This window comes from Gopherus flavomarginatus, chromosome 8, assembly GCF_025201925.1.
Source record: "Gopherus flavomarginatus isolate rGopFla2 chromosome 8, rGopFla2.mat.asm, whole genome shotgun sequence".
Lineage (NCBI taxonomy): Eukaryota > Metazoa > Chordata > Testudines > Testudinidae > Gopherus > Gopherus flavomarginatus.
Window position 1 is genome coordinate 79,364,809 of NC_066624.1, and position 26,293 is coordinate 79,391,101.

The 26,293-nt window shown below is 42.1% G+C and overlaps 1 protein-coding gene across 3 annotated transcripts in view; it reads right to left on the reverse strand.

The window, feature by feature from the left end:
* The window catches only part of COL4A4 (collagen type IV alpha 4 chain), a 131,732-nt gene that overhangs the window by 33,778 nt on the left and 71,661 nt on the right, over nucleotides 1–26,293 (reverse strand). For all 3 annotated transcript variants that reach the window (XM_050963987.1, XM_050963986.1, XM_050963985.1), the window contains 13 exons: nucleotides 25,934–26,097; nucleotides 21,268–21,340; nucleotides 17,782–17,888; nucleotides 15,160–15,343; nucleotides 10,897–10,965; nucleotides 9,310–9,417; nucleotides 8,436–8,654; nucleotides 7,148–7,300; nucleotides 5,386–5,556; nucleotides 3,961–4,104; nucleotides 3,107–3,214; nucleotides 2,588–2,769; nucleotides 1,088–1,151 (listed from right to left, as the gene is read on the reverse strand). In XM_050963987.1, coding sequence (XP_050819944.1) covers nucleotides 1,088–1,151; nucleotides 2,588–2,769; nucleotides 3,107–3,214; nucleotides 3,961–4,104; nucleotides 5,386–5,556; nucleotides 7,148–7,300; nucleotides 8,436–8,654; nucleotides 9,310–9,417; nucleotides 10,897–10,965; nucleotides 15,160–15,343; nucleotides 17,782–17,888; nucleotides 21,268–21,340; nucleotides 25,934–26,097 — 1,746 coding nt within the window. The remainder of the gene's footprint in view (nucleotides 1–1,087; nucleotides 1,152–2,587; nucleotides 2,770–3,106; nucleotides 3,215–3,960; nucleotides 4,105–5,385; nucleotides 5,557–7,147; nucleotides 7,301–8,435; nucleotides 8,655–9,309; nucleotides 9,418–10,896; nucleotides 10,966–15,159; nucleotides 15,344–17,781; nucleotides 17,889–21,267; nucleotides 21,341–25,933; nucleotides 26,098–26,293) is intronic.

Below are 26,293 nucleotides of genomic sequence, written 5' to 3' on the forward strand. Positions count from 1 at the left end.
CAGCTGTCCTCATTCTAATTCTCCTCTCAGTGCTCCCCCGCAGTCTACTGTCCCCACCTATTCTTTAAATTTATCACATACATATTTCCCTCCCTTTCTCCTCATTCTCCTCCCCATCACATTCTCCCACTCTGTCATGCCACATTTCCCTGGGTCCCCTTCAAGATAAATTGCATGAGTCTGGAGGCAGAAATCCAAATATAACGAGACACTTTAAAAAAAAAAACCCATGCTGTTGCTGTGAGACTTGCAGTAAAACTGTGAGTTGGCAACACTTTGCCAAAACAAGGCACACATCTAGAGGCCACCTTTGAAAATGTGACCCTTAGTTGTCTACAAAATAGTTTCACGTTTATCTTTTCATGCAAGTACTTTTTCTCCTTCTGTCTTCTCTTCCACTCATGGGTGATGTTCCCTTTTCTCCTTAGGTCACGCACATACTGTATCTGAAAACTAATACAAGTTTAATCACAAAAGCCATCTAGCTAACCATTGTGTCCTGTCATTTGATCCCATGCTATTTTATAGATATATTGGTGTTTTACTAATTTTTGGGATGAAGCTGTGATCTTGTGAAATTTAACTAAGACACAGTCATCTTCAAAATCACTGAGAGCCTTTTTTTCAAGTGATAAATCACCAAATATCCTACTATAGTTAAATGAAAACTTTTTATTTAGACATAACAGTCTTGTGTCTTAACGATTTTCATGTGTGAATTATCTCTGTCTCTTTCTCCTAGAGCATTGTTTCCCAAACTTGGGATGCCACTTGTGTAGGGAAAGCCCCTGGCGGGCCGGGCCAGTTTGTTTACCTGCAGTGTCTGCAGATTCAGCCAGTCGCGGCTCCCACTGGCTGCGGTTTGCTGCTCCAGGCCAATGGGAGCTGCTAGAAGCAGCAGCCGTACATCCCTCGGCCCTCCCAGTGGTAAACTAACTGGCCTGGCCCGCCAGGGGCTTTCCCTACACAAGCAGTGTCCCAAGTTTGGGAAACACTGTCCCAGAGGATGCAATGAATGTATCAAAGTATACAGCAACCTTACAAAATAGTGTTTATTTCATATAGCTTGTATGTTTCAGCTCATTACCTTTAAGTCCTTTTGTACCATCATGTCCTGGACATCCAGGAATTCCCGGTAAACCTGGCTCACCCTGATACATTATTAAAAAAACATGATTTGTTTAAAATATAATATACATAACAGGCACAATCTGTAAAACCATACGACTTTGTTGCACTGATGAACAGACTGATACTAAATGTCAATATTATTGTGTTTTCACTGCATGATTTTCTGTGGAGTAATCCACTAGTCTGTGTCAAATAATGACTACATGCTGACCTTTGATATATGCAGGAAACGTCAATTGTCTTGAGTTAGATCTGTGTATCTATCACTAAGGCTAGAATTTGATTCAAATATTTTAAATTCCCTCTAGGTGATCCAATTAATGCAACTCCAGTTTAATTCAAAAATAGTACTTCAGTAATGTATATTACACAAGAACACAAATGAATAAAAAACATGTTATTTCCTCTTTTGCTGACCCCCAAGAAATTAGTGTTGACTCTCTAATAAAAAAAAAAGATAATCTAATTTTTCATCGTAAACACGGAGTTGTAGTCAGCAATAGAAAGCTTACACTGTCCCTCAGAAATAATTTGGTAAAACACAGACTCAACACTGAAAACAAAGGTTAAATAAATATAACGGCTTAACTCCAACCCAGATTTACATTTGTGCAATCCCATTGACTCATTGCATGGGATGCAAGATAGTGAAAAATTTGCCTCTAATTTCATCTATATCATGCATATTTGTACATTTTTCCTTTGGAGATAGTATTTTCCAGGGTTCTGTTCACTGTAAGCTGCCTCTGTGGGTGGCAAAGACCAAGGGATGCTCCTGGACTATGCATGCAAACAAGCAGGCTGCTCCCTGTTGTGCAAAAGCAGGATGCTCTTGGAAGTGGCTCTGTAAGCTTCAGCCTCATTCAGTTGTTATCTCATTACGGGTAGAGTAGGTGACTCCACTCATGTGTCCTTGGGAATAATATTGGAGGACAGACTGCTCATGCACCTTTCTTGTTAGTCAGTGAAATCTGATGACGGTTCCCAACTACAGAGAGTGGAACCAAACAACTCTATGCACTATGGAGGTGACAAAGGACCTCATCCACCCCCAGTATAAAATAAGTGAAAATAAAAGCAACAAATAAATTTTACATTTGTTGACCTTACATGCTAGGCCAATGCTGTCTTCTGAATAAGATCATAAGAACAGCCATATTGGGTCACACCAATGGTCCATCTAGCTCAGTATCCTATCTTCCTATACTGGCCAGTCCCAGATTCTTCAGAGGAAATGAATAGGACAGGCCAATTTATTGAGGGATCCATCTCATGTCATCCAGTCCCAGCTTCTGTCAATCAGAGGTTTAGGTGTAATCTAGCGTATGAGCTCTATACGCATGCTCGTATGGCTTGTGTACCACAATCAGTTTCTTGGATTCTGAGCTCTCAAGAAGTATAAAAATGCAGTTCAGTACTATATATCCATGATCTTGCACTATTCCTCTTAGCTTACCTGGTCACCTGGCTGCCCTTGAAAACCACTAATTCCTCCTAAACCCGCCGATCCTGGGGAGCCTGACAGCCCTGGAAACCCAGTCTGTCCACTATCACCAGCTTCACCCTTCTGAGTTCCTGGGAGTCCATCTTTGCCTGGAAATCCTGAGATCCCTCTGATTCCAGGACTGCCTTTTTCACCTGAAATTATTCCACAACAAAAGATTATTGTAAATTTATACTGACCCGTGGGTGATGCATTTTAGTACATTTTTGTGGGTACACCTGTGCACTCACAATTCATGAAGTACACAATAATTTGTAGACATAAACTGTAGAATGTATACAACTAACTAAAGGACATGTCCTCATAATGGGGTAGTGGATAATTCAAATGCTACTATTTGTGTTCACAGTTATGCCTGAAATTTTGAAACTAATATTAATTGTGGCACCGTGACAAAAAAATTGTAGACATTTTTAAAAATCAGGCAAGGTGGATGTACACACACTCTCTCTCTCTCTCTCATGAGCTCACCTGTTTCCCCTGGAAACCCAGCCTCACCAGGAAGCCCTTGTTCTCCCTTTTGTCCTTTTTCCAGCCATAAGGTAATGAAGCCACTGTCTCCCTGAGCACCTCTTTCACCTTTGAAGAAGAACACGGTGAATATAATACATACAAATGCTAGCTGACCACACAGTATCATAAAATGACATTAAAAATACATTTAAGTGCTTGAATTCTCTCCCAAAGTCTTACCAGAGTGCCCTTTTCTCTTCTCTTTATAACATAATGGAAGTCCCATTTCTTTCAACAAGTTTATCACTGAAGTTATTTTGTCTTTCCCCTCTTTATATTAATCTGTAAACCTCTTTTCTTTGTGTGAGTTGGGAATTGCTTCTGGTGTGGGTGGAGTAGTTTGCCTGGGGGCTACTGGACTTGCCATGTGCAGATCTTTTGGTTCTCACTGACTATGTATTTGGCAGGTTGATCTTTATTCCTTGTTTTAATGCTGGGACATGATATTGCCAATAACCTTCATATTTACATTGAACAATGAGAAAAACATGACAGAACCTTAAAGAATGCCCTGCTTCAAATCTGTTGGTGATGGCATACAATTGCTCATCACCCCTATTGAGAGAGAGCTGCACCAGATGCGGCAGTGTGTGTAAAGGGCACATAAAAAGAGGTGCATGAAAAAGCAGACTCATTAAACAGACCATCTCATTCTGCTTGCATGTACACCTGATTTACCTCCACTGATCCCATTGGAAAATGGCAATGAATTGATTAAAGGCCTTTTATAACAAACAGAAAATTAAAACAATTTTATTAACAAAAATGAAAAAAGCCAGTTGAAAGGCAGAAGTCATATGGATTCTCCATACCTTTTTGCCCTCCATCCCCACATTCTCCAGGAGGCCCCCTTGGACCCATTTCTCCTTGTTCACCATTTCCACCCGGGATTCCTGTCTGTCCTTCTTTTCCTGGGATTCCTGGGAAACCTTGGATGCCTTGGATGCCTTTGCTACCTGGTAATAATGTTAAGATACTGATATGCTTATCTAACAGCCTACTGTGGTGCTGTTAGAAAGGGTGTTGTTAGAAAGAGTGCAAAGCAAAAGGGAGACAGTTTAGAGAGAGTTTTGGAAAGTTAGTAATATATGAGAATCAACAGCAGATGTATTTGGGTAATACTAAGGTAAAGCTGGGTAACAATAGAACATGCAGTAGCAGACATTCACTATCTAGGTACTTAGCTGATACTCATCACTGGTATCTGAGCTACAAAAGATTACACATGGAATTGTACTCGGGTGTAATGGAAGGGAGCCAATAGAGTTTCCTTGATACTCTCCCACCCAGCCCTGGCAAAAGTGTTAGCCTTCCGCTGCTCTGACTTCCACTCAGACTTTACGTCAGTGCAAGATCAAGCATACTGGGGCTCCGCCTACCCTTGCCCCTCCTCTGGGTCTTCTGGATATACTCCCTCTCTTTTTTTCCTCCAGCACGAGGCATGTGGCTGTCTCTGCCTGATTTCCTCTGGCAGAGTCCCCCTCTCCAGACATTTTAAAGCCACTTTGTGACATTATGGGGTATAAAGTGGCCTAGCGGAGTGGAGCAGCCAGCCCATAGATAATTAACCTCCCATATTTTCATTCTCTCATAACTTTCTGGAAAATTCTCCTCTTTTGGGGATTAAACACTTATTTCATGCTTAGGTTCAAGCCAAATGGTTATTTCTTTTTAAGTCTGAGGAAAGTAGTTCAGTCTTTTGTAAAAGTATTTATGCATTTTTAAAGCACTTAATTAGTGCCTCAGTAAATGTTTCTTACTTTCAAATCTAAACTGTTGCTAAGGTTTTACTAAACAATTCCCCAAATGCTGGTAGCATTAGAAAGGATTCCCAGCTGGGGGAAGCTGTTTCCTCACTCACATGACCTCATACTTCTTAGGCACACATGAGTATGCTCTCATACAATATTGCACTGAAACCAGGCCACAATAATGACCAGTTGCAGACAGGAAGAATGAAATAGTCCATAGAAATTTGCCTGTAGCTTTCATAAAACAACCAAAACCAAAGAATCTTTGGTGCACTCTGCAAGCTGCGAACTCTTTACACTTGCTTGACTTTTGCTCCAAGAGACATAAGAAAGGGTGATATTCTCATTGTTTTTCACAGATCCAGGTAGTAGAGGCTGGAAGGGTGTGAATAGTGCAAAGTACTCTCACTGACATCACTTGAGAAAGAGCATCTCTTTAAAAGAATTACATGTAACAGGGTGATAGATACATTAGGCTTCATATACCTTGTTGGCCCGGGACTCCAGGTAATCCATCGTTCCCAGGAAGCCCGGGATATCCTCGAGGGCCTGGAGGACCAGGGGACCCTGGGACACCAGGAGTTCCTGGTAGGCCTTTCATTCCAGCTGGCCCTGGTGGGCCCATGTCTCCTTTCTGGCCTTTAAAACCTGGTAAGCCTGAGAAAACAATTTATTTTACTCACTTTATAACCAGAAGCACAGAAGAAGATTCAGCAATACAGATGGTCATAAGAAGGATGGGGGCAGGGATCTTATACAACATTATTGATTTTTGGTGGAAACTTGAATACTGAAAACACTAGGCTGAAAACTGAAATATTTTGGTTTGTAAATACTGCCACAGTGCCTCCTGGCAGTGGGGAGATGGTACATCATGGGAATTCCTGGCTGCAATATTTTGGTTTTCAGATGAAATATTTAGATTTTTCGAGTGTTCATATTTTTGATAAAAAAAAATTTCTAAAAAAAATTTCTACAAATTACTGAAAAATGTAATTCAGTTGAAAATCCAATTTTCCACAGAAAAACAGTATCACCAGCAACTTTTCCATCAGTCTCACTCAGTGACACTTTTACCTAAGCCTGGGCTGTAACTATATGCTAAATAAACAGCATACTTTTAAGATACTGAAGATTACAAAATAGGAAATACTTAACTCTTCCATAGTATTAAACCACAATGTATGCATATTTACGAGGCCAGTTAGCAACGTATTATACTATCGGAGGCAGGTTTGGGAGCTTTTCACTCCATTGACCAGGCTGGGATGAGATCATGCTGAGTAAAGGGAAGGTACAGAACACGCTGCACTAAGCACCAGTGGGCCGAAAGATCTTCATTGGACTGTCTCCGACATGCCAGCCAGGTGGTCAGTATGCAGGAGAGAATTAAATGTAGCACAATAGTCAGAATAAAAGTACAAGTGAAAACCTCAAGAGCTCTGCTCAGACCAATTACATCATGAATCCCACACTCCCCGTGTCTTGCATTAATAGAAATCAATTGTGTAACTGTATGGAAGACACAGAATTCATGATCCTCTCTCTTTCTGAACTCTATAACTTTGTCTTCCACTATCAAGGGGACCATTACTCTGATTCCCAAATATGGGTAAAATGACAAACAACAGTTAAAAATGTGATTGAACTGTAGTGAGGGGTATCAAATGGGAGCACTATGAGAGAAGGGTGACAGTCCCAGAGTTTTGGGGTTGGGTTAATTTTTTTTTTTAAATATCATCATGACAAACCTTCCAAACTAGAAGGTTTCCAGTAGTTAACTTTTAACATGGTGGCACATGAATTGCTCCTCAATATAAGATGGACAGCCATGGTTATTTTATTTGCACTTCCTTATGTGACGCCCAAAGAGACAGCAGGAGGACACCACTGTAGAAATGAGGGGGAGAAGTCGCTCAGAGAACGGGGAGACACTTTCAGTTCACTACACCTTAAGATAGTGAATAATTTTCACCAGACACATAATTCAGTCTTTCTTAGCTGATATTTTTCTTAAATCAAAATGACAGCTTCACAAAGGTTTTTGCTCTGGTACCACTGAAATCAATCGGAACTTTGCTATTGTCATTCTCTGAGAATAAGGGGAGGCTCAAAGTGATTAACTGCAGAGAGAAAATCAATGGAACAGAGAATAAATGGCCTGGGGGATTACTGAGTTTGTAAATATTCACCCGAAAAAGACGCTCAACGTTCAGAGCTGGGATGTAATGTTATGAGCACAGTTTACCTGGAGGGCCTCGGTGTCCAAGAACTCCTGGCTGTCCTGGTGGCCCTTGCAAGCCTTTATCACATGGCTGACCGGGTGAGCCTGGAGCGCCTATTTCACCTTTTCTGCCTCTCAGACCTTTAGGACCTGGAAATCCTGGTCTGCCAGACTGTCCTAAAAAGATGCAATATTTCTCCTGACAAAAAACTTCCCATCCACTCCCCCGGCAACCTCCCTGCAGAGTTCAGAGCAACTTATTCAATTATTGTTGTATTTTACCCACCTGCATGGATAGTTCTTTTCTGTAGGTTTTCAAAAATGTTGATACTTTCCTGCACTTTGGAGTTGGCTGTTATTGAGAACTGCTGCATCCTGCTTTCTGGGGCAAATACTGACTCTTGCCTCCGTGGATAATGAGGGCCTTCTGGCGGCAAAACCAGGGCAGGCTCACCTACATGGCCCTGCAGTGTGGACTGGGGCAGTGACTGGCTTTTCCTATGTGTACATACAGTGCCTGGAACAACAGGCCCTAATCTCAGCTGAGGCCTTTAGGTGCTACTGTGATACAAATAATAATAGGAAGCTCCACTGCCATGCCATGGCATTGGGGAAGGCTTCTTCCTGCTTCCAACCCTGTAGATCTCTCCAGTGCCTGACTAATTCTTGAGTGTAAAACCCATTAGACTTGTCCAGTCAGTTCCTCTAGGGAAAAATCCAGTTAGCATCAATAGGTACTGATCAATGGATGCAGACAGATTTTTAGCCAACTTGGAGAGTTCAAAGAGGGCGAAGGTACCTGCATTTTGAACATGTTTGAGAAGAGGCTTGTGCATGTCTACCATGGGCAAAATACCTGGCAGCTCTCTCACACAGGCAATGAGAGATCAAAGAGAGGACATTGTGTATCATGATTACTTCAAAGAAGAATTATTGCAGGTAAGTAATTGCATCTTCTTGTCTGCATTACGTACCTGCTACTTTCTAAATGCCCATAACTTTCAAGGACTGTGTAAGGGTCTCACCATATTTCTAATGTTTATAAACACAGGTGGCTGAGTTGCTTAGTTGACTATTCGCTGTTCTATCAAATGAGCCCTATTTCTTTTTAGGCTGTACGAGTGCATGTGTCCTGGACAGCAGATTAAAATATTATTATGTGAAAGCATGAATATAGGGACCTAATTCTGCTCTCATTTACACTGTTGTAAAAATCAGGAATAACTTCACATCAGTCACAGTGAAGCCACATAAAAGAGAGATCAGCAGATCTGTCTTTATGCTTTAAATGCAGAAGAAATATGACTCATACCTTGTGGCCCAGGAGCACCTGATTCACCTCGTATTCCTTGTGAACCAGATAATCCTGGCAATCCTCTGTGGCCTGGAATTCCTGGAAGACCATAACTGGTATCACCTGGAACACCTTTCTGGCCTGTAAGTCCAGGAGTGCCAGGAAAACCTGGGGCACCGTCAGGAGAAGAACCTCTTTCACCTTCATCACCTGGATCACCAGCATTGCCTCGAAAGCCTATTGAATTTAAAAATCACACAACAAATTTAAAAATCACACAACATAGACAACCATTCAGATGGTATGTTTTAAAGGTGTGGGCTACCATAATGCAAATGTAATAGAATGAAAATATATTCAATTTATATGCAAAATAACATTTCCATACTTCAGGTTTCTCATTGGATAATGATATTGCACAAGAAACCAATGAGCCATTGTGGAATTGTTATGCTTGGGGGGTAATACCTACATGTTTTGGGCAGCATATATTTGTTTTGTGTATTCTCCATCCTTGTTTATTCCAATCCCTTTGGTAAGTAAATATATTCTCCATGTGCTTGCAAGGTTTACATATAACAATCATGCTCCTGCTACACGTTCTGAATTGATCAAGTCTCAGCAGCACCTTCTATTGTGGTAGTAACAGAGCATACTGGAAGGGATTCATCTATACATCAGCCTAGCTGGAGATAAAACTTCCATCCCAACCTCAACAACCATACAACTGAACTTTAGACACACATCCTGCATTTCAGGGAAAAGAGGCGGAAATAGTTAAAACTAGCAAGGCAGCTTACTCTATCCTGTGTAAATATACATGCATATGTATTAACAGTCTGTGCAGCTCCATGTTTTAGGGGTAAAAAAATACTGTCTCTCTATCACTTACCATCTGGCCCTATATCTCCTGATGTTCCTGGTTTTCCTTGTTGGCCCTTTTGCCCATCAAAGCCATTTGGCCCAGGAGGACCGGGGGGTCCTCTTAATCCCTTTGGTCCTAAGAACATAGAAAGAATATAGATTTTACAGGATCTACTTATAACCTATCAAACCTCTCTGCGAACTAAAAGAAGACGTAAGTAAATAGTGGTGCATCTTCACTATATGCTGCATTGTGTAAAATTTACAAGCAAGCCGTTCTTTTATCTTCTTTGAAGAACGAGTGCTTTCATATCTTTCTGAACATTGTGGGAAGGGCCACCCAAGTTGGCACAGGAAGGTGTGACAGTTGACATCTTGGACCCGAGGGCTGTGCACTAGTCTGTAAATCTCCAGAATGAGGTTACTCTGGGCCCCTCTGATAGTAAAACAACTTCAGCAGAATAAATTAGAGCTGTTGATTAACCACAGTTAACTCACGTGATTAAAAAAATTAATTGCGATTAAGCACAGTTTTAATCACATTGTTAAACAACAGAATACCAATTGAAATTTATTAAATATTTTTTGATGTTTTCTACTTTTTTCTACTTTTTCAAGCATATTTCTATTACAACACAGAATACAAACTGTACAGTGTTCACTTTTATTATATTATTTTTATTACAAATATTTGCACTGTAAAAATAAAAGAAATAATATTTTTCAGTTCACCTCATTCAGTACTGTAGTACATATAATCTCTTTATCATGAAAGTGCAACTTATAAAAAGGAAGAATTTTTTGTTACATACTACACTCAAAAACAAAACAATGTAAAACCTTAGAGCCAACAAGTCCACTTAGTCCTACTTCTTGTTCAGCCAATCACTAAGACAAACAAGTTTGTTTACATTTACGGGAGATACTGCTGCCTCCTTCTTATTTACAATGTCACCTGAAAGTGAGAACAGGCGTTCGCATGGCACTTTTGTAGCCAGCATTGCAAGGTATTTACATGCCAGATATGCTAAACATTCGTATGCCCCTTCATGCTTCGGCCACCATTACAGAGGACATGCTTCCATGCTGATGATACTTGTTTAAAAAAAAATAATGCGCTAATTAAATTTGTGGCTGTAGCAGCTCCACATATGCTGATCTCCTCACGTGGCCACTTGTGACCCTGGTAGCCATTGCAAGGGGGGAGCTTCCACCCACTCATGCTCTTTGGGGCCACATAAACTGGGTCATAACCTAGTCCTTAATTATTTGTGGTAAATAGACAGGAATAGACTGTATAGTTTACAGTCTATTCCTGTCTATTTACAATCTTCCATTCTGAGACCTTTTGTGTTCCGCTTCAATAACCAGAGCAGGAGTTCACAAACTTCATTGCATTGCACCCCTTTTTAACAATAAAAATTAATACATGACGCCAGGAGGGGGGACCGAAGCCCGACCCACAGTTTGAGAACCCCTGAACGAGAGCATTCACCATGTGGCTGACTGTTTCCTAGTTGGATAGTTTTTAGTAGCAACTCACCATCATTTAAACACTGATAACAAATTCCTTAAATATCAGAACACTCCCATTTTCCCCTCTGTATAAACAGACCTTGAGCCCCTTGAAAACCTGGAGGGCCTGGATTTCCTGGATATGGTGGAACATAACAGTGGATGTCACCTGAAACAAGAGGAAAAAAACATTATGTAAGTATTGTACGCAAATAAACCAAGTTTGAATATCTTCTGTAAGGTTTGCAAACATGTCAATATTGTCATTAACCAAATGTACAAATTATAAGAATTATAGAATATTTATGCAAATAGTTATTTCCATATTCTTTAAGCTTAGGGGTATTTTAATTGTAATGTTCTTGTTATACATTTGGTATAAGGTTATATTAGTAACTTGATCAACTGTAATGTTGGTATGGGGAATATATTCTACAGAGATTAAATAATATATTTTTATTTTCTGTGGTATTGGCAGTAAAAATATTGTCTTTAAAATATTCTCTGAGATGAGGTGCAGAGAATTTGAAGATGACATTCTAATCTCAAGTACGTAAATTTCTGCTTTGCCTACAATTAAGGCAATTCCACAATATCCACTAAATGCTATATTGCATCAAAGCATTTTGTTCTTAGTTAAAGCTGCCTTAACACTGAAATGACAGGCTCCACTGATCTGCTACCTGTGATGTTCAGGTTAAGATTAGTTTTGAATTCCCAAAACAAGTTTTGACCCCATGCATATCAGATAAGTAAAGTATTCCGGGACCAATTGTGTCAGCAACATAGAGGTAGCAGTGATCATTTAAAAATTTATTAAAATTTTCCTTTAGCTGCTAAAATAGCTTTACGTTCTGCAGAGAAACAATTCAGCGTGATAGCAGAGAATGCAGTATAGAACCAAAAAGGGCACTACATTAATAGCCTTAACCCTGTCTGGGTTGTTATAGCAAATGGGGGTGAGTGTGATAGCTGTTGCTTGTTCAAAATAGAATTTATGTATCATTAAGCTATGGTATTTGGAAAGAGGGCCCCAAGAAAGTTAAAGAACTGGAAAATTCACTATGGTTTGGTGCTTGTGTAAGTCAAACATGGAAAAAGGTTAGTCATACACAAGATATTTGATAAAACAATAAAGCTGTTTAATTGAAAGTCAAGGTTTCTAACACAAAGTAAGTGATCTTTAGAAGTAACAGAGGAGGTGGTTTGGGAAGATCAGGGGAGAATGCAAAGGTTCATAAGGGAAGGAGTCTGCATGACGGAAACCTGAAATTCAACCATAGTTTGTCTACCACGGATCGGCAACCTAAGGCACGCGTGCCAATTTTTAATGGCAAGCTGCCGGCCCCTCTCCCGCCTTCCCCCTCCCCTTGCTCTGGGGGTCTGGGCTGTGCGCTCCCACGGGGCAGTGTTTGGCTTCGTGGGGAGGAAAAGACACTCCCTGCTGATCCGGAGCCCCGCTGCCACACGCAGCCCCACCCCGCCACGCCCCGCCCCTCAGAGCGCTGCGCGCACGGTGGCAGGACTCTGGATCGGGGGGGAGCCTCATGGTAAGGAGTCCGGGTCCTGGGGGGGGGCAGTCAGGGGACAGGGAGCAGGGTGGGTTGAATGGGGGATGGGATCCCAGGAGGGTGGTTGGGGGCAGTCAGGGAGCAGGGGGGTAGAAGTTGGATGGGGCATGGGAGTCCTGGGGTCTGTTAGGGATGAGGGGTGGATAGGGGTCAGGGCAGTCAAGGGACAGGGAGCAAGGTGGGTCCTGGGGAGGCAGTTAGGGTGTAGGGGGCGTCTCTGGAGGGGATGGTCAGGGGACAAGGAGCTGGGGGGGTTGAATGATTTGGGAGTTCGGGGGAGCTATCGGGAGGTAGGAGTGTGGAGAGGGCTTAGGCAAGCAGGGAGCAGGGGGGCGTTGTATGGGTCCAGAGTTCTGGAGGTCCTGTCAGGGGGCGGGGAGCGGTTAGATAGGCGTGGGAGTCCAGGGGGTTCTGTCTCGGTGCAGGAGTGTGGATAAAGGTTGGGGCAGTCAGGGGACAGGTTGGGGGTAGGGTCCTAAGGGGGCAGTCAGGGGACAAGGGGCAGGGAGGCTTAGATAGGGGGTGGGGTCCTAGGAGGGGGTAGTCAGGACAAGGAGCAGGGGGGGTTGGAGGTTCTGGGGGGGGACAGTCACCCAGCCCTCTGCCTTGAGCCCTGCACCCCCACATACACCCCAGGCCCCTGCCCTGAGCCCTGTATCACCCAGCCCTCTGTTGACTCCTTCACTCCCCTGCATGACCCCAGCCCTGACTCTGGAACCCCCACACATACCCAGCCCCCGTACCCTGACACCAGCACCCCCCTCCCACGTGCCTAGCCCTCGGCCCTGACTCTTGCACTCCCCACATCACATGCACCCCGCACATCCCCATCCCCACCCTGAGCACCAAACGGGAGCTCCTGCACCCCCACTCACATTCCCCCCTGCACCCCTCACACCAAATGGGACCTGTCCAGGTAAGTGCCCCTACACCCAAACGTCCTGCCCCAACCCTTCACTCCCAGCCCTGTGCTCGGTCCACTCCCACTCTCAGCTCAGTGCAGAGAGAGGAAGAGAATGGGCCAGAACCAAGGAGAAGGTAGGTACCCACTGTATGTGAGCAGGGCCGGGACCCCAGACCGGCAGCAGGCTGAGCGGGTTCAGCAGCCGGGATCCTGGCTGGCAGGAGCCAGTGGATGGAACCCCTGAGCAGCAGTCTGGGGTCCTGGCTGCTAGCCCCGCACATCCCACTGCCGCTCTGGAGTTCCGGCTGCCAGACCCTTCCCAGCTGGGGTCCCGGCTGCAGGCCCCACTCAGCCCACTCCTGGTCTAGATGAACAGAACCCCAGACCAGCAGCGGGCTGAGCAGGCCGGCAGCGTAAGATCAACATTTTAATTTAATTTTCAATGAAGCTTCTTAAACATTTTGAAAACCTTGTTTATTTTACAATTTGTTATATAATTTATAATATATAAAATTTACAGTTTGTTATATAATATAAAGATTTGTAGAGAAAGACCTTCTAAAAACATTAAAATGCATTACTGGCACACGAAACCTTAAATTAGAGTGAATAAATGAAGACTCGGCACACCACTTCTGAAAGGTTGCCAACCCCTGGTCTACCATAAAGTGCAGGAGAGTGTAACAACTTCAGTATTAACATTTAAATACATACTCGCTTTTTAAAAAAAGTCTACATTAACTGGAATTATAAAATATTGATAAAGACTAAATCTTTTTAACTTTATTCAAATGAGAATCCCTATCAGTTAAGGAAATAAACATTTATACACCTCTACCCCGATATAACGCTGTCCTCAGGAGCCAAAAAATCTTACTGTGTTATAGGTGAAACCGCATTATATCGAACTTGCTTTGATCCGCTGGAGTGTGCAGTTCCACCCGCCCGGAGCGCTGCTTTACCGCGTTATAGCCGAATTTCTGTTATATCAGGTCGTGTTATATCAGGGTAGAGGTGTACTTGAATTTATTAGAATCGAGAAAAAAATTAACCAGATTAAACCAAGTAATTTTTAGATAAAATTAGGTTTCCATGTGTAGCAATTTGTATTAATAAACAAGATTTATTCACAAGATTAACAGGAATATCCTGAAAGCAAAAGAATTGAGAATATAGAAGTTAGGAATTTTGGAATCACATAGCTAACTTGAACTGCAGTTTTAGATTAAATATTGTACTACATATACTTAAAATTTAGCATATGGAAATCATATTTACAATGTGTTTACTAATCTCAGTTTTACTACTTTAATCTATTATTTCTTTTTCATATGTTATTCCACCTTCTCTGTCTGTCTGTTTGACATCTTCCAATAAGTTATTCTAACACTACTTTGTGAATCTGCAATGGCTCTATATTGTGTAAATACTGAGTCATTTTTCCCTGTTCCTTCATCCAGCCCTGCACATCTTTATTCAGATTAATACTCCTTACTCCAGAAAGTAGTCCTACCAGCATCACACAAGGATGCCTCTACCCCGATATAACGTGACCCAATATAACATGAATTTGGATATAACGCGGTAAAGCAGCGCTCCGGCGGGGCTGCGCGCTCCGGCGGATCAAAGCAAGTTCGATATAACGCGGTTTCACCTATAACACAGTAAGATTTTTTGGCTCCCGAGGACAGCGTTATATCGGGGTAGAGGTGTATGGGTTTATTGGTTCAGGGCCTCAGTGAATCAACATTCACAGATATTTCACGTTTCTTGTGCCTCACCTCTGTCTGCTCCTGAATGCAGATATCCCAGTTGAAATGCAGATTACTTGAATCCTACCAAGCACATACTCAATGAGAGAATTTTTAATATTAAGATTCAAACTTACCTTTTTGACCCTTTTGACCAGGTGGCCCACTTATACCAGTACTTCCTGGGTCTCCAGGATGACCCCTGATTCCTGGTGGGCCAGGAAATCCCAAACCTGATGGTCCCATAGTCCCTCTTGAACCAGGAAGTCCTGGTGCCCCAAGAAATCCTTTATCACCTGGCAGTGCTGATCCACCATCACCCTATTTAAAAAAAAAAAAAAAGTATATATATATAAGCTCCATAAGACTAGCCATTTGCTTTCATTCATTAACTCCAGTATTAGAGCAATATTTGAAAAATCTTTGGTTACACAACGAAATGACTAAATTGATGATACATGTGATATTTTTAAAATTAATCTTGTGGTAGGCTTACAAACTGCAATATTGGCTCAGTAACTTTACAGTACTCTACATGTAGTCGTCCCTGAAATAAAAAAACAATTTCTTCTCTGGGTAAGATCCAATCTCTCCTTTGCCCTCCGCAGTGACTGCACAAAGCCTGAGTGAATGGGCTTTGTGCAGGGAATTAGCTGAAGTTAGCTGTAGGGGTTAGAATCCTCCTTGGGACAGACCACAGGACTGCTTGGCTCAACGCATGCATGAGTATTGGAGATAGTTAATGGCTTGGAAAACCTTGAGAAAGCCGTTCACCAAGTGAGTTTCACTTTTAGTCACACTGCAGTCAGTGGGGTTGATGAGGAGTAATTGAGCATGGAATCTTGTCTAAGATCATTTACAATCAAGTTTTTGATAAACGTTTTGAAACTGTAGTCCTGATCAAAGCTAAATATTTCTGTACACCTGGTGTACAACTTAAAGGAAAACCCTTAAAGTCTGTGCTCTGAACAAGGTTGTCTTAATAAGAATATCTGGTAGATAGATACACATGGAAGCTATGCCTCCATGGCTCAATGGACTGCACACCAGTGTGGAAGTAGAAAAAGAACTGACAGGGATTAGAAGGGGATTTCAAATCCACGCAGTCTCCTTATGTGAGCAAGAGTCAGGCTAGCTGTAACCCTAATAACATGAGATTTGTAGAAGCGAGGATTGTGTGAGGCGAGTGGGAAAGAACTGTGTGAGAAGTTGATGCGACCTTGTGTTAGATAAGTATGGAATGCAGACTATAGTCTAAATAGAGGTGAGAAAAATAAGCTATCAGGATGACCTATGTATAAACAAATGCAGCTGTTGCTCATTATTGTATGTAACAAAAGGTATAAATGCTTGCTGTAATTGTTTACCTAGTGAGAGACCTGTTTAGCTCTCTCCCTCCATGCAGTTGCTAGAGATAATAAAGTATCTGACTTGCTGCACCCAACCTGAGAGTGAGAACTCTGTTTTTCTCCAACACCAGTTTACTGCTTGGCTAATGAAATAATGGCCTTAGCTAGCCTAATTCTCTGGCCTCCTTGCCTGGCCCTTTTTTCCCTGAAGGTGAATATGAAAGGAAAGCCATGATCTGAATGCCTCTGGCTTTTCTGCTGCTTAAGCAAATTAAAATAAAATTAAGATTGGAGAATGGCCACAAACTAGAATGTATCAGCACCACACACTCCTGCAGGATTGGAAGGTTAAGCTGGGCTTCAGAGGAAAATGAGTTTGTGTGTGTGCGCTGAACACCAAGATGTATAAGAGTAAAACAGAAGTGGCAAACAGGGTGGAAGGCTGCAAATAGATTTTTAAAATAACAATCATTTTGAGATATTTGTTTTACTTTATAGAAGTCTGTGAATCACATACTGTAATATGAACTGTTTTATGCCAATCCACAAGCAGTAAATGTCAGGAGAAGTTGCGTGATTGTGATAGCCATGGTATTACATTACTAAGAGGCTAGTGCATGGAACTGGGTTGATAATCATTTGTATTGTATATAGGGCTATCCTTTATAAACCACCCTGATGAAGATACTTAAAGAATGAGAGGGAGGTGGACTAGCAGCTGAGGTCAGGAAGGGAGTTCCATACACGGAATGTGAAAGGTGCATAGATGTGTGTAGGATAAGGACAAAGGGGAGATCTAGATGAGTAGATGGGTAGAGCAAAGAAATCACAGGAGGTGACTGTGACCAAAAAGGAGACCAAAGCAGAGAGCTAAGGAGATGTTACATTGTCAAGCCTTGAATTTGACTTGAAAAGGGAGTGAGTGGAATGATTTCATGAAGGCCTGAAAGCAATCACAGCAGAATGAGGTAGGTGATTTTCACAGCAAAGATTTCACCAGTCAAAGACCACAGAGAGGAAGAGAAGGGTGGAGAAGGGAATCTTGGGATTTTACCCAAAGGAACTCATTGGAGTGGAGTAGATGGGGCAGAAGCCAAATTTTAGGGCAAGAAGGAGGAAGTTAATGGAGAGAGATTGAAGGCAATGGGATCAGAGTAGCGTTTGTGTACTCACAGTCTCATCATGCAGATACAGTATATTCAGAAAATACACCTAAGATCCCTAAAATAAAGACCAGTGTCTGTATAAGGAAGTTAGATTTTTTCATTTGTCAGCAGTTAGCTACAGGTTACTAGGAAAATAGAAAACAGTTTAATCTGTAAATAATTTGGAAATTTACTGATTTTTTAGTAAAATGAGAAATTAATTCAAAACAAAGAATGCAACAGCTTCTAACAAAGTTAAACATACTTGAATTCCTCTCTCTCCAGGCAATCCTGGATCTCCATCTCTGCCAGCAGTACCTTTTTGGCCTGGAAGCCCTGGAGCCCCCAGAGGGCCTCTTTTTCCTTTTATTCCTTAAAACAATTAAAAAGAAGCTTAGAGTAATATATATATATATATATAGTAATAATATATGTAGCAGCTGTTTGTCTATTTCTTTCTGCTCATCTGAATGATAGGTAATCATTATTGATATTTGGACAAAATGTCTGAGGCTCTACAAAAATTTTCTTTAGCTCATAAAGTTGGATTTCTTTAATGAAAGATTTAAGTTTCTTCCTCTGTTATACATGGAGATATACCTATCTCATAGAGCTGGAAGGGACCTTGAAAGGTCATCAAGTCCAGCCCTGTGCCTTCACTAAGAGGACCAAGTACTGATTTTACCCCAGATTCCTAAGTGGCCCCCTCAAGGATTGAACTCAGAACCCTTTAGCAGGCCAATGCTCAAATCACTGAGTTATCGCTGCTCCCATCCCCCATTTGTTAATCTCTCTTAATTTGGAACAATTTATCTAGGATTGTGGTGGGTTGAAGTCTTTAAATCAAGACTGCATCTCTTTCTCAAAGGTACATCCTAATTAAAACAGAAGTTACTGCCTTGATGCAGAGATTTCTGGGTAAAGTTCTTTAGCCCTTGATATGCAAGAGGTTAGATTACATGATCGTAATTACCGTGAGTTTGGAGTGGCCACATTATGCAACCCAAATGAGTGTCAGTAAAACCAATATACTACATCACACCACCATGTGTCCTGTTTGTGCATATATTCGGTTTCCAACAAATGCTTTAGAGAATTTTTTTTCATTATTGGAACTGTGACTTCCACTCTTCTACCTTTAAAGACAGATCTATTATTTAGCATAATCTATCTGTGCGATGGTCAGAAGAAGAGACAAATTAAAACTAATGAAGCCTCTAGAAATGATCTAAAATAACTTTTATGTACATAAAAATGTCACATCTTTAAAATCAGATATTGCAGTACATTGCAAGAGCTAGAAGCAATTTGGGAATCTCCCTTTTCCAATGAGGTAAGATTAATGTTTTTAGTTATGCATAATTATAAGATACTGAAGCTTAAACCACAGAGTAATGCAGGGGTGTGAACTGCACCTCCAAGCAATGTAGTTTTGAGGATATTTGATACAAGGCAGAAATGTTTTTATGATAGTTTTTGTTGTTGTTTCGTTTTAAGTGACTGACATAACTGCTCAAGATTTAGGATGCTAGCATAGTTGATATATCTTTGGGGAGATGCATTTATGGGCAGAATGCAGATGAAACAACTAAATGTAATTGTCACATGGCTTTGCAGTTTATCATATGGATATCAGAAGGACATACGGGAGGTGGGTCTCTCTCTCTATATATATTGTATTAAGTGGGAACTTTGCTATCCACTTCAGTGGAGCCAGGATTTCACACATGGTGTTATGCTGGAGCATGGTAAATAATGTGGAGTAATTTAATTGCAAGAGTTTTATATTTTTCCCTGAACATTTATGAAAATACACTATTTGCAAAAATTAAACTTCGCAAAAAATAACTCCAAAGGATTCACACCATCTCAGGAAATCTATGGCAAATAAACCAGGAATAATTTGTGCTGCTTCAGTGTCTGTGCATGTGTATGAGAGCACACAAACACCCTGCAGCACATACATGTGCAAACAGATAATGAATAATTTGTGAAGTATTCTTTATTCATTATATTTCTTGTTCATAGAATAATTCATTCAACATTTTTTTCAGAATTCAAGTTGTGTGATTGATCACCTATTGGTTTTGATCCCTGAGTGATTAAGTGTAACTCTAACAAATAGAAGGATGGTTTCCAAAGGCCATGGAGATGTTAAATTTCTCTGTGAGGAAGTGTGCTTAGCTTAGGGAGTGGTAGCAGTGACAGGCAGGCTTAGGGCATTTCAGGAAACAATTTAAATCCAATGAAATTTATATGCACACAGTAACTGCATTTTCATAGAATCATAGAACTCGAAGGGATCTCAAGAGGTCATTTAGTTCAGTCCCCTGCACTCATGGAAGAACTAAGTATTATCCAGATCATCCCTGACAGGTGTTTGTCTAACCTGCTCTTAAAAATCTCCAATCATGGAGATTCCACAACCTCCCTAGGCAATTTATTCCAGTGTTTAACCACCCTGACATATTTTTTTCAATCTTCCCTCATAGGTCATGTTTTCTAGACCTCTAATCATTTTTGTTGCTCTTCTCTGGACTTTCTCCAATTTGTCCACATCTTTCCTGAAATGTGGTGCCCAGAATTGGACACAATACTCCAGTTCAGGCCTAATCAGCATGGAGTAGAGCGGAAGAATTACTTCTCAATCTTGCTTACAACACTCCTGCTAATACATCCCAGAATTATGTTTGCTTTTTTCGCAACAGTGTTACACTGTTGACTCATATTTAGGTTGTGGTCCTGTGATGGGGTGGCTGAGGCAATCACTCCCTGGAAATTGAGGGAGGAGGACTGGCTGCTTAGAGGGCTGGAGCACCTTGGACAGAGCAGTGCTGGGCAGGGTCAGCAGAGTATGAGAAAGCTCCAGGCTGATGGCTGCCAGAGGGCAGAGGAGGTGCTGGGGCTGTGGGGAAGTGGCCCAGGGAAGGAAATGGCAGAGCTGGAGGGGCCGTACGAGTCTGCCGGCTATAGGGTCCCTGGGTTGGGACCGGGAGTAGTGGGTGGGCCTTGGTTTCTCCCTCCCTCGCCCCCCCCCTTGCTACTGAGGCGAGTGACCAGTGAATGGACTGCAGTTTGCCACTGAGATGAGCAGCTAGAATCGGGACTGCAGTTTGCCACTGAGGCAAGTGGTTGGACTATGAACTGTCGGTCCCCCAGAAGCAGGAAAAGAAGCGTGTGGGGCACAGCTGGAGGGCTGTGTCCAGAAGAGGATGATGCAGTCTGGGGAGTGATGCGGGTCCTGGAGGTGGAGACAGATGAGACAACGGGCGACACACCATCTGAGAAGGGCGTACTGGCAAACCCCAAGCTAATTCCCAGGACAGCCAGCAGGAGGCGCCACGGTGGTGAGTCACCCCCCGTTACAGGTCCACTATGACCCCTAGATCCCTTTCCACAGTACTCCTTCCTATGCAGTCATTTCCCCTTTTTACTCAGTCCTAACTGTGTACGTCTCTCTAAGTGCCTGAATAATAACGTTCATGTGACATATTAATAGTTACTTGGTAGCAGCAATGGCAAGCTGTTATGATATCTGCATAGAAATTGGAGGGAGGAGTACAGTTTGCAGGAGGAAAGATTTTGGAGGATGCACCAGGAAATCAATCTGTGTGAACTTGGCTTCAGTGCTAGCACCTGTGGGCTGCTTTAGTAAAGAGTCTGTGTAGTTTTACAGGCATGGAGTCCTCTCCTGTTGTTATCCTGCATGCAGTACATGAAATACAATGGATGATAATAAATACAGGTTTACCTTTGATTTTCACTCTGGCCAGGTCACCCTTTTCTCCTTTTTCACCAGTTATTCCAGGAGAACCAGGTTTGCCCTTATGATTTAAAAAAATATGAATTTTTAATGATTTAAGCTCAAGCAATGAATCACAATAAATAGCATATCTCTGGTGTTCTATAATTTTTCCAAATATACAGCAATCAAAGCAACACACTGAGGGGAAAAAAACACTGTAACTCATGGAATCCCCTTAAAGAAGGAGGTTCATTGTTTTTGTATCATTTTTAATAACTCCACTGATGTCCAGAGAGATACAACTATGTAAAATAATAGTAATGGAGCAAGGAATCGGGCCCCTGGTCTTTATTCAACCGGGGCATGTAAATTTAAGAGTCTTAAGACTAAAGCAAGCTGTAGTGTTCAGATGCTGTTCCCGTTAAAGCACCTGGCCCAGCACCCACTGATGCTAACAGGATTTCAATGGCTGTTGGATCAGACCCATACTATGTGAGAGCACATGGGTGGGTAAATAAAATCTTTTGTGCCAGCTGAAGTTGATTTGCTTTGTCGTGATCAGCGTTTGAACGGATGCAATTAAGTTAAAATTTCATTTGTATGAAAAATTTGTATCTGCTGAAGTATTACTTTGTTACAAGTAAAATGAAATACTTCAATAACTGAAATGGATTAGAGGAAACAAAGCATTTTCTGGAACAGGGTAGGAAATGATGGTCCCATGCTGGGAAACAGTCTGAGAATTCAAAAAAATGTTCCCATCCCAAATTGGAAAAAAAAAAGTTGAAAACTTACATTTTCACAAGCCAACAATCCGAAAACAAATTGTCAATTGGAGTTAATTGAAACATTTTGTTTTGATAATTTTGAAATATTTTGTTTGGATTTTGACCTTATTTATTTGTTGTTATAATTGGCTTAAATTTGAGAGCAAAAAGTTATTTCAAATAAAAAAACATTAAAGAAAAAATTACATTTTGTCCTAAAAGAAATCTATGATTATATTGAAATGTCTCTTTGGTGCACATTTCTCGAACGTGCATACTTACAGCTCCTCAGATAGTCGATAAATGCAGATGAGCTATTGCTCATATTGCCAACCCAAAACATTAAAAAATCATCAGATTGGTTTAAACATGATGAGGTTTTTAAAAATAATAAATTTATGGGTGTGTTTCTTTGCCTTCCTTATTCTGAGCTTTGAGGAACACTCAGGTCATGGCTTCAAAAGTTTCCTTTGCAACCTTAATAAAGGCTAAAAATGTACTTTATTAAAAAAAAGAAAGATGATTCTTGCATCATCAGTTGACTCCAGGAGCTCGGATTTGAAGGGGGAAAAAATAAATATTGTGAGACCAAGGGCAGCAAGTTATATGGGCCCATGGTGTTCAGGCTACAGCAATATTCAGGGTCTGGGGGCCTGGCTTCACCAATGTTTGGGGCTGGGCCTCTCCCCCGGCCCTGCCTGCTGCCCCCACGCACCTCACCCAAGTGTCCCACGACCTCCACTTGCTGCATCCACGCTCCTCCCCTGTGCCCCAGAGTGTCCCTGCCTCTACCCTGCAGCTCAGTGCTGCCTCCGCTCTGCTGGCGGCCACCACAGGGTCCTACTGTCCCCTATCCACTAGTGCCAGGGCAGGCTGCCTCTGCCCTTCTGCCTCGGATCTTTCCCTCTTCTGGCACAGGGCCCCTCACCTCGCCCACAGTCACCACTCCTGCCCCACGCTGGGCAAGGGGCAGCCCAATCCCCCACTCCTAGTGAGGCTACAGTGAGGGGCAGCAGCAGGGGAGGCAGCCCTCCCCCCCGGCACCCACCAGAGGGGAGGCGAAGGGGCTTTCTGGACCTGAGAGCGGCCCTAGGAACACATGCAGTGACAGTGGTGCGAGGTGAGTGTGCTGCCAGGGGAGAGAGGGGGGCCTCTCCCCCAGAGCTCGCTGCTTCCGGGGGGGCAGAGGGCTGGGGGGAGTCGTCCTCTCTGGCCCCAGCCCCAGGGCAGCCTGCCTGCACCCCAAACTCCTCAGCCTCACCCTCACCCCACCCCAGAGCCCTCACCCTCAGCCAGAGCCCTCACCCCCCTGCACCTCAACCTTCCGCCCCAGCCCTGAGCCCCTCCCACACCCCAAAACCCTCATACCCAGCCCCAGCCAGAGCCCTCACCCTCCCACACTTCAACCCTCTGCCCTAGCACTGAACCCCTCCCACACCCCTCATCCTCAGCCCAAGCCCTCATCCCCCCGCAACCTAACCCTCTGCCCCAGCCCTGAGCCCCCTCCTGCATCGTGAACCCCTCATCCCTGGCCCCATCCTAGAGCCTGCACCCCAACCCTCTGTCTGAGCCCCTCCCAAACCCCTCATACTAGCCCCAGCCCAGAGCCCTCACATTTTTACATTATTTTAAAAATACATATCGGCTTACAAGGCAGATGTTGGCGGGCAGGACTTAGACCTGTTCTGGGAACCACCAAAAATTATACAAACCTGGTGCCACTGTGTGAGGTCAGTAATAAAATTGAGGCAGTTGACAACGCTGAATTCTGCAGCCATTTCTTTAAATTCCACATCTGAATCACAGTGATGTTTTCTGAGGCCCTGTCTACATGTACAGTGCTGCAGCAGCACCTCTGCAGGCCATATGGCTAAGACATTCTATGCCAACGTGAGAGAGCTCTCCTGTCGGCATAAAAAAATCTACTCCTGAGAGTGGCATAAGCTATGTCGGTGGGAGAAGCTCCCCCGCCGACAGCGCTGTGCACACTAATGCTTACGTTGGTGTAACTTATGTCACTCAAAGGGGTGGAGTATTCATCCCCCTGTGCTATATAAGTTTTGCCCACATACATGGTAGTGTAGATATAGCCTGAGAAATAACATTTTGGAAACCCCTTAAGTCATTTCTCTACTGTTCTATGATATCCAAATATGTACAGCAAAGTGATATATGTTATGATGAGTCAGCCACAGTAAGATCACACACACATACATATTTTTGTTTATACTTATTCATGGTAACTGTATCACATAACAAAATACAGAAATTCAGATCTGGCAGACACTTGTCTACAGTGGGACAAAAATCAGAAAGTGTAATAGCTCATTTTCTTGAAACGTACAAAGAAGGCAGTTAGGTTAAGTCTGCTTTTGCACTGTGGCTAGCTGTGGGGTGTAAATTACACTCCCTGAAGCACACTAAAGAAAAGAAGTCTCTGTCTAGAGTTAATAGATATACTGTGGATTAGGTAACAAATGTCCTCATATAAATCAACCCACTGAATATCTAGGTCTTCAGCTGGGATTTCCTTTCATTTGTTAGTCCTGCTGGCAGCCATTCCCAATGAAAAAGCTCACAAATAAGATAGAGGTGGACACACACATTTGAGGTGTTTTGTAATGATGAATTAATTCACCTTGCTGGTTTCTTTATAAAAGTGGTTCATGCTAAAATACATGCCAGATTTGATAATATTAGAACAAAGTTATACTAGAAAATATAAACTGCTGTGTGCAGATATCAAATGATTCTAGTACAGAAATCTTTTATTACCAGTAACTCATTCATCTATTTTGTAAGACTTATTTTCTTTAGGTGAAATTGTTATATAGCAGTGATGCCACGTAGGCAAGTGAAGACACTTAAACTTGTTGGATCTAGTCATTTTCAGGCACTTTTTGCATATGGATACTATTGGCTTGCTTGGATACCATTTTATATTATGATGTCTGTAGGGAACATTAGGTTCTATATTAAATTCAGTTTGGCTCATTAAACAAATGAGTTCAGTGAATGCTGCATTAAGCACCTCAAATATTTTTTTAGAAAAAAATTAATGGAATACTTTGAAACAACAGTGAAATCAGAGTAAAAATTACCAACTTCATGATAGTTCTACCTACCAATCAACAGTGAGTTCCAAAAATAAATTCTTGCTATGTTTTATTAAGGAAAGCATTAGTTTGTATTAAAAGTATATGTCATGTAGAGAGAGTTTTTGGGAGGTTTTTTTTTTATTATTTTTGACTGATGATCTTGAATATAACTATAAAAAATCTGTGGCTGCGTGTAGATTTAAGTTTGCTTTTTCCTCTGCTGACATCACATGACTCCCATTTGATATTTCTTGCCTTTTAAACATTTTGTAGGGAGTCTTTCCCCATCATTTAACTAAGTAAAGCCCAACAATCTTCAGTGGCAAATAGTGTATGTCTAAAATATTTCCAGGAAAAATGGTAGTTTCTCTAAACCAGAAGCACAAGAGAAAGTCAACCCAAATAAAACAAAAATAACCCATCCAAAACCTTCCCAATCAATTAATATAAAACCCACATTTTCTCTTCTAGCCCAGCCTTCCACAGGACAGGATTTCTTTACAGACCAACAAAAAAAAATCAACTCCCCAAAGGAAACTGAGAAATAAAAAAATTTAAAAACTCACACCTACAACGAGGACTGTCTTTGCAGCAAATAAGAGCGAAAAATTTAGCCTTTGAAGAGCCTTAGTCATAATGCTGAAAAAAACCCAGAGAGTATGGTCCCCAATCGATACTGCATGCAATACAAGAGTACAAGCACCAAGTGTCTTCTGCCCCTTCCTCCTCCAAAGAGACACTTCTCCTCCTAGAGAAGTGAGTTTTTGTTGGCTTTATTTTTAATTGAAACTAGTAAGAATTACTCACTGGGAGTCCTGTTGGTCCTATTGTGCCAGAGAAACCTGGATCACCCTTTTCTCCATAGCTTCCAGGAAGTCCCATCTGTCCTTTCCTTCCCTGATGACCAGGTGGCCCTCGTCTACCAGGTGGGCCAGCAGGACCAAGGTCACATGAACAGTGGCCGTGATTCCCTACACAAAAATAGGAAAACAACTTCGAACTGGTTGTGATATACAAGATAAACAGAAATATCATTCATTCTTTTTTCTGTATGCAGGTGGGGAAGTAAGTGGATAAAGCCCTGTTATATTTCACCACAGCCCCAGGAAACAAAAGTCATGTGATTCCCTGTATTAGATGTGGAATCTTTACACACTCTGGAACAAA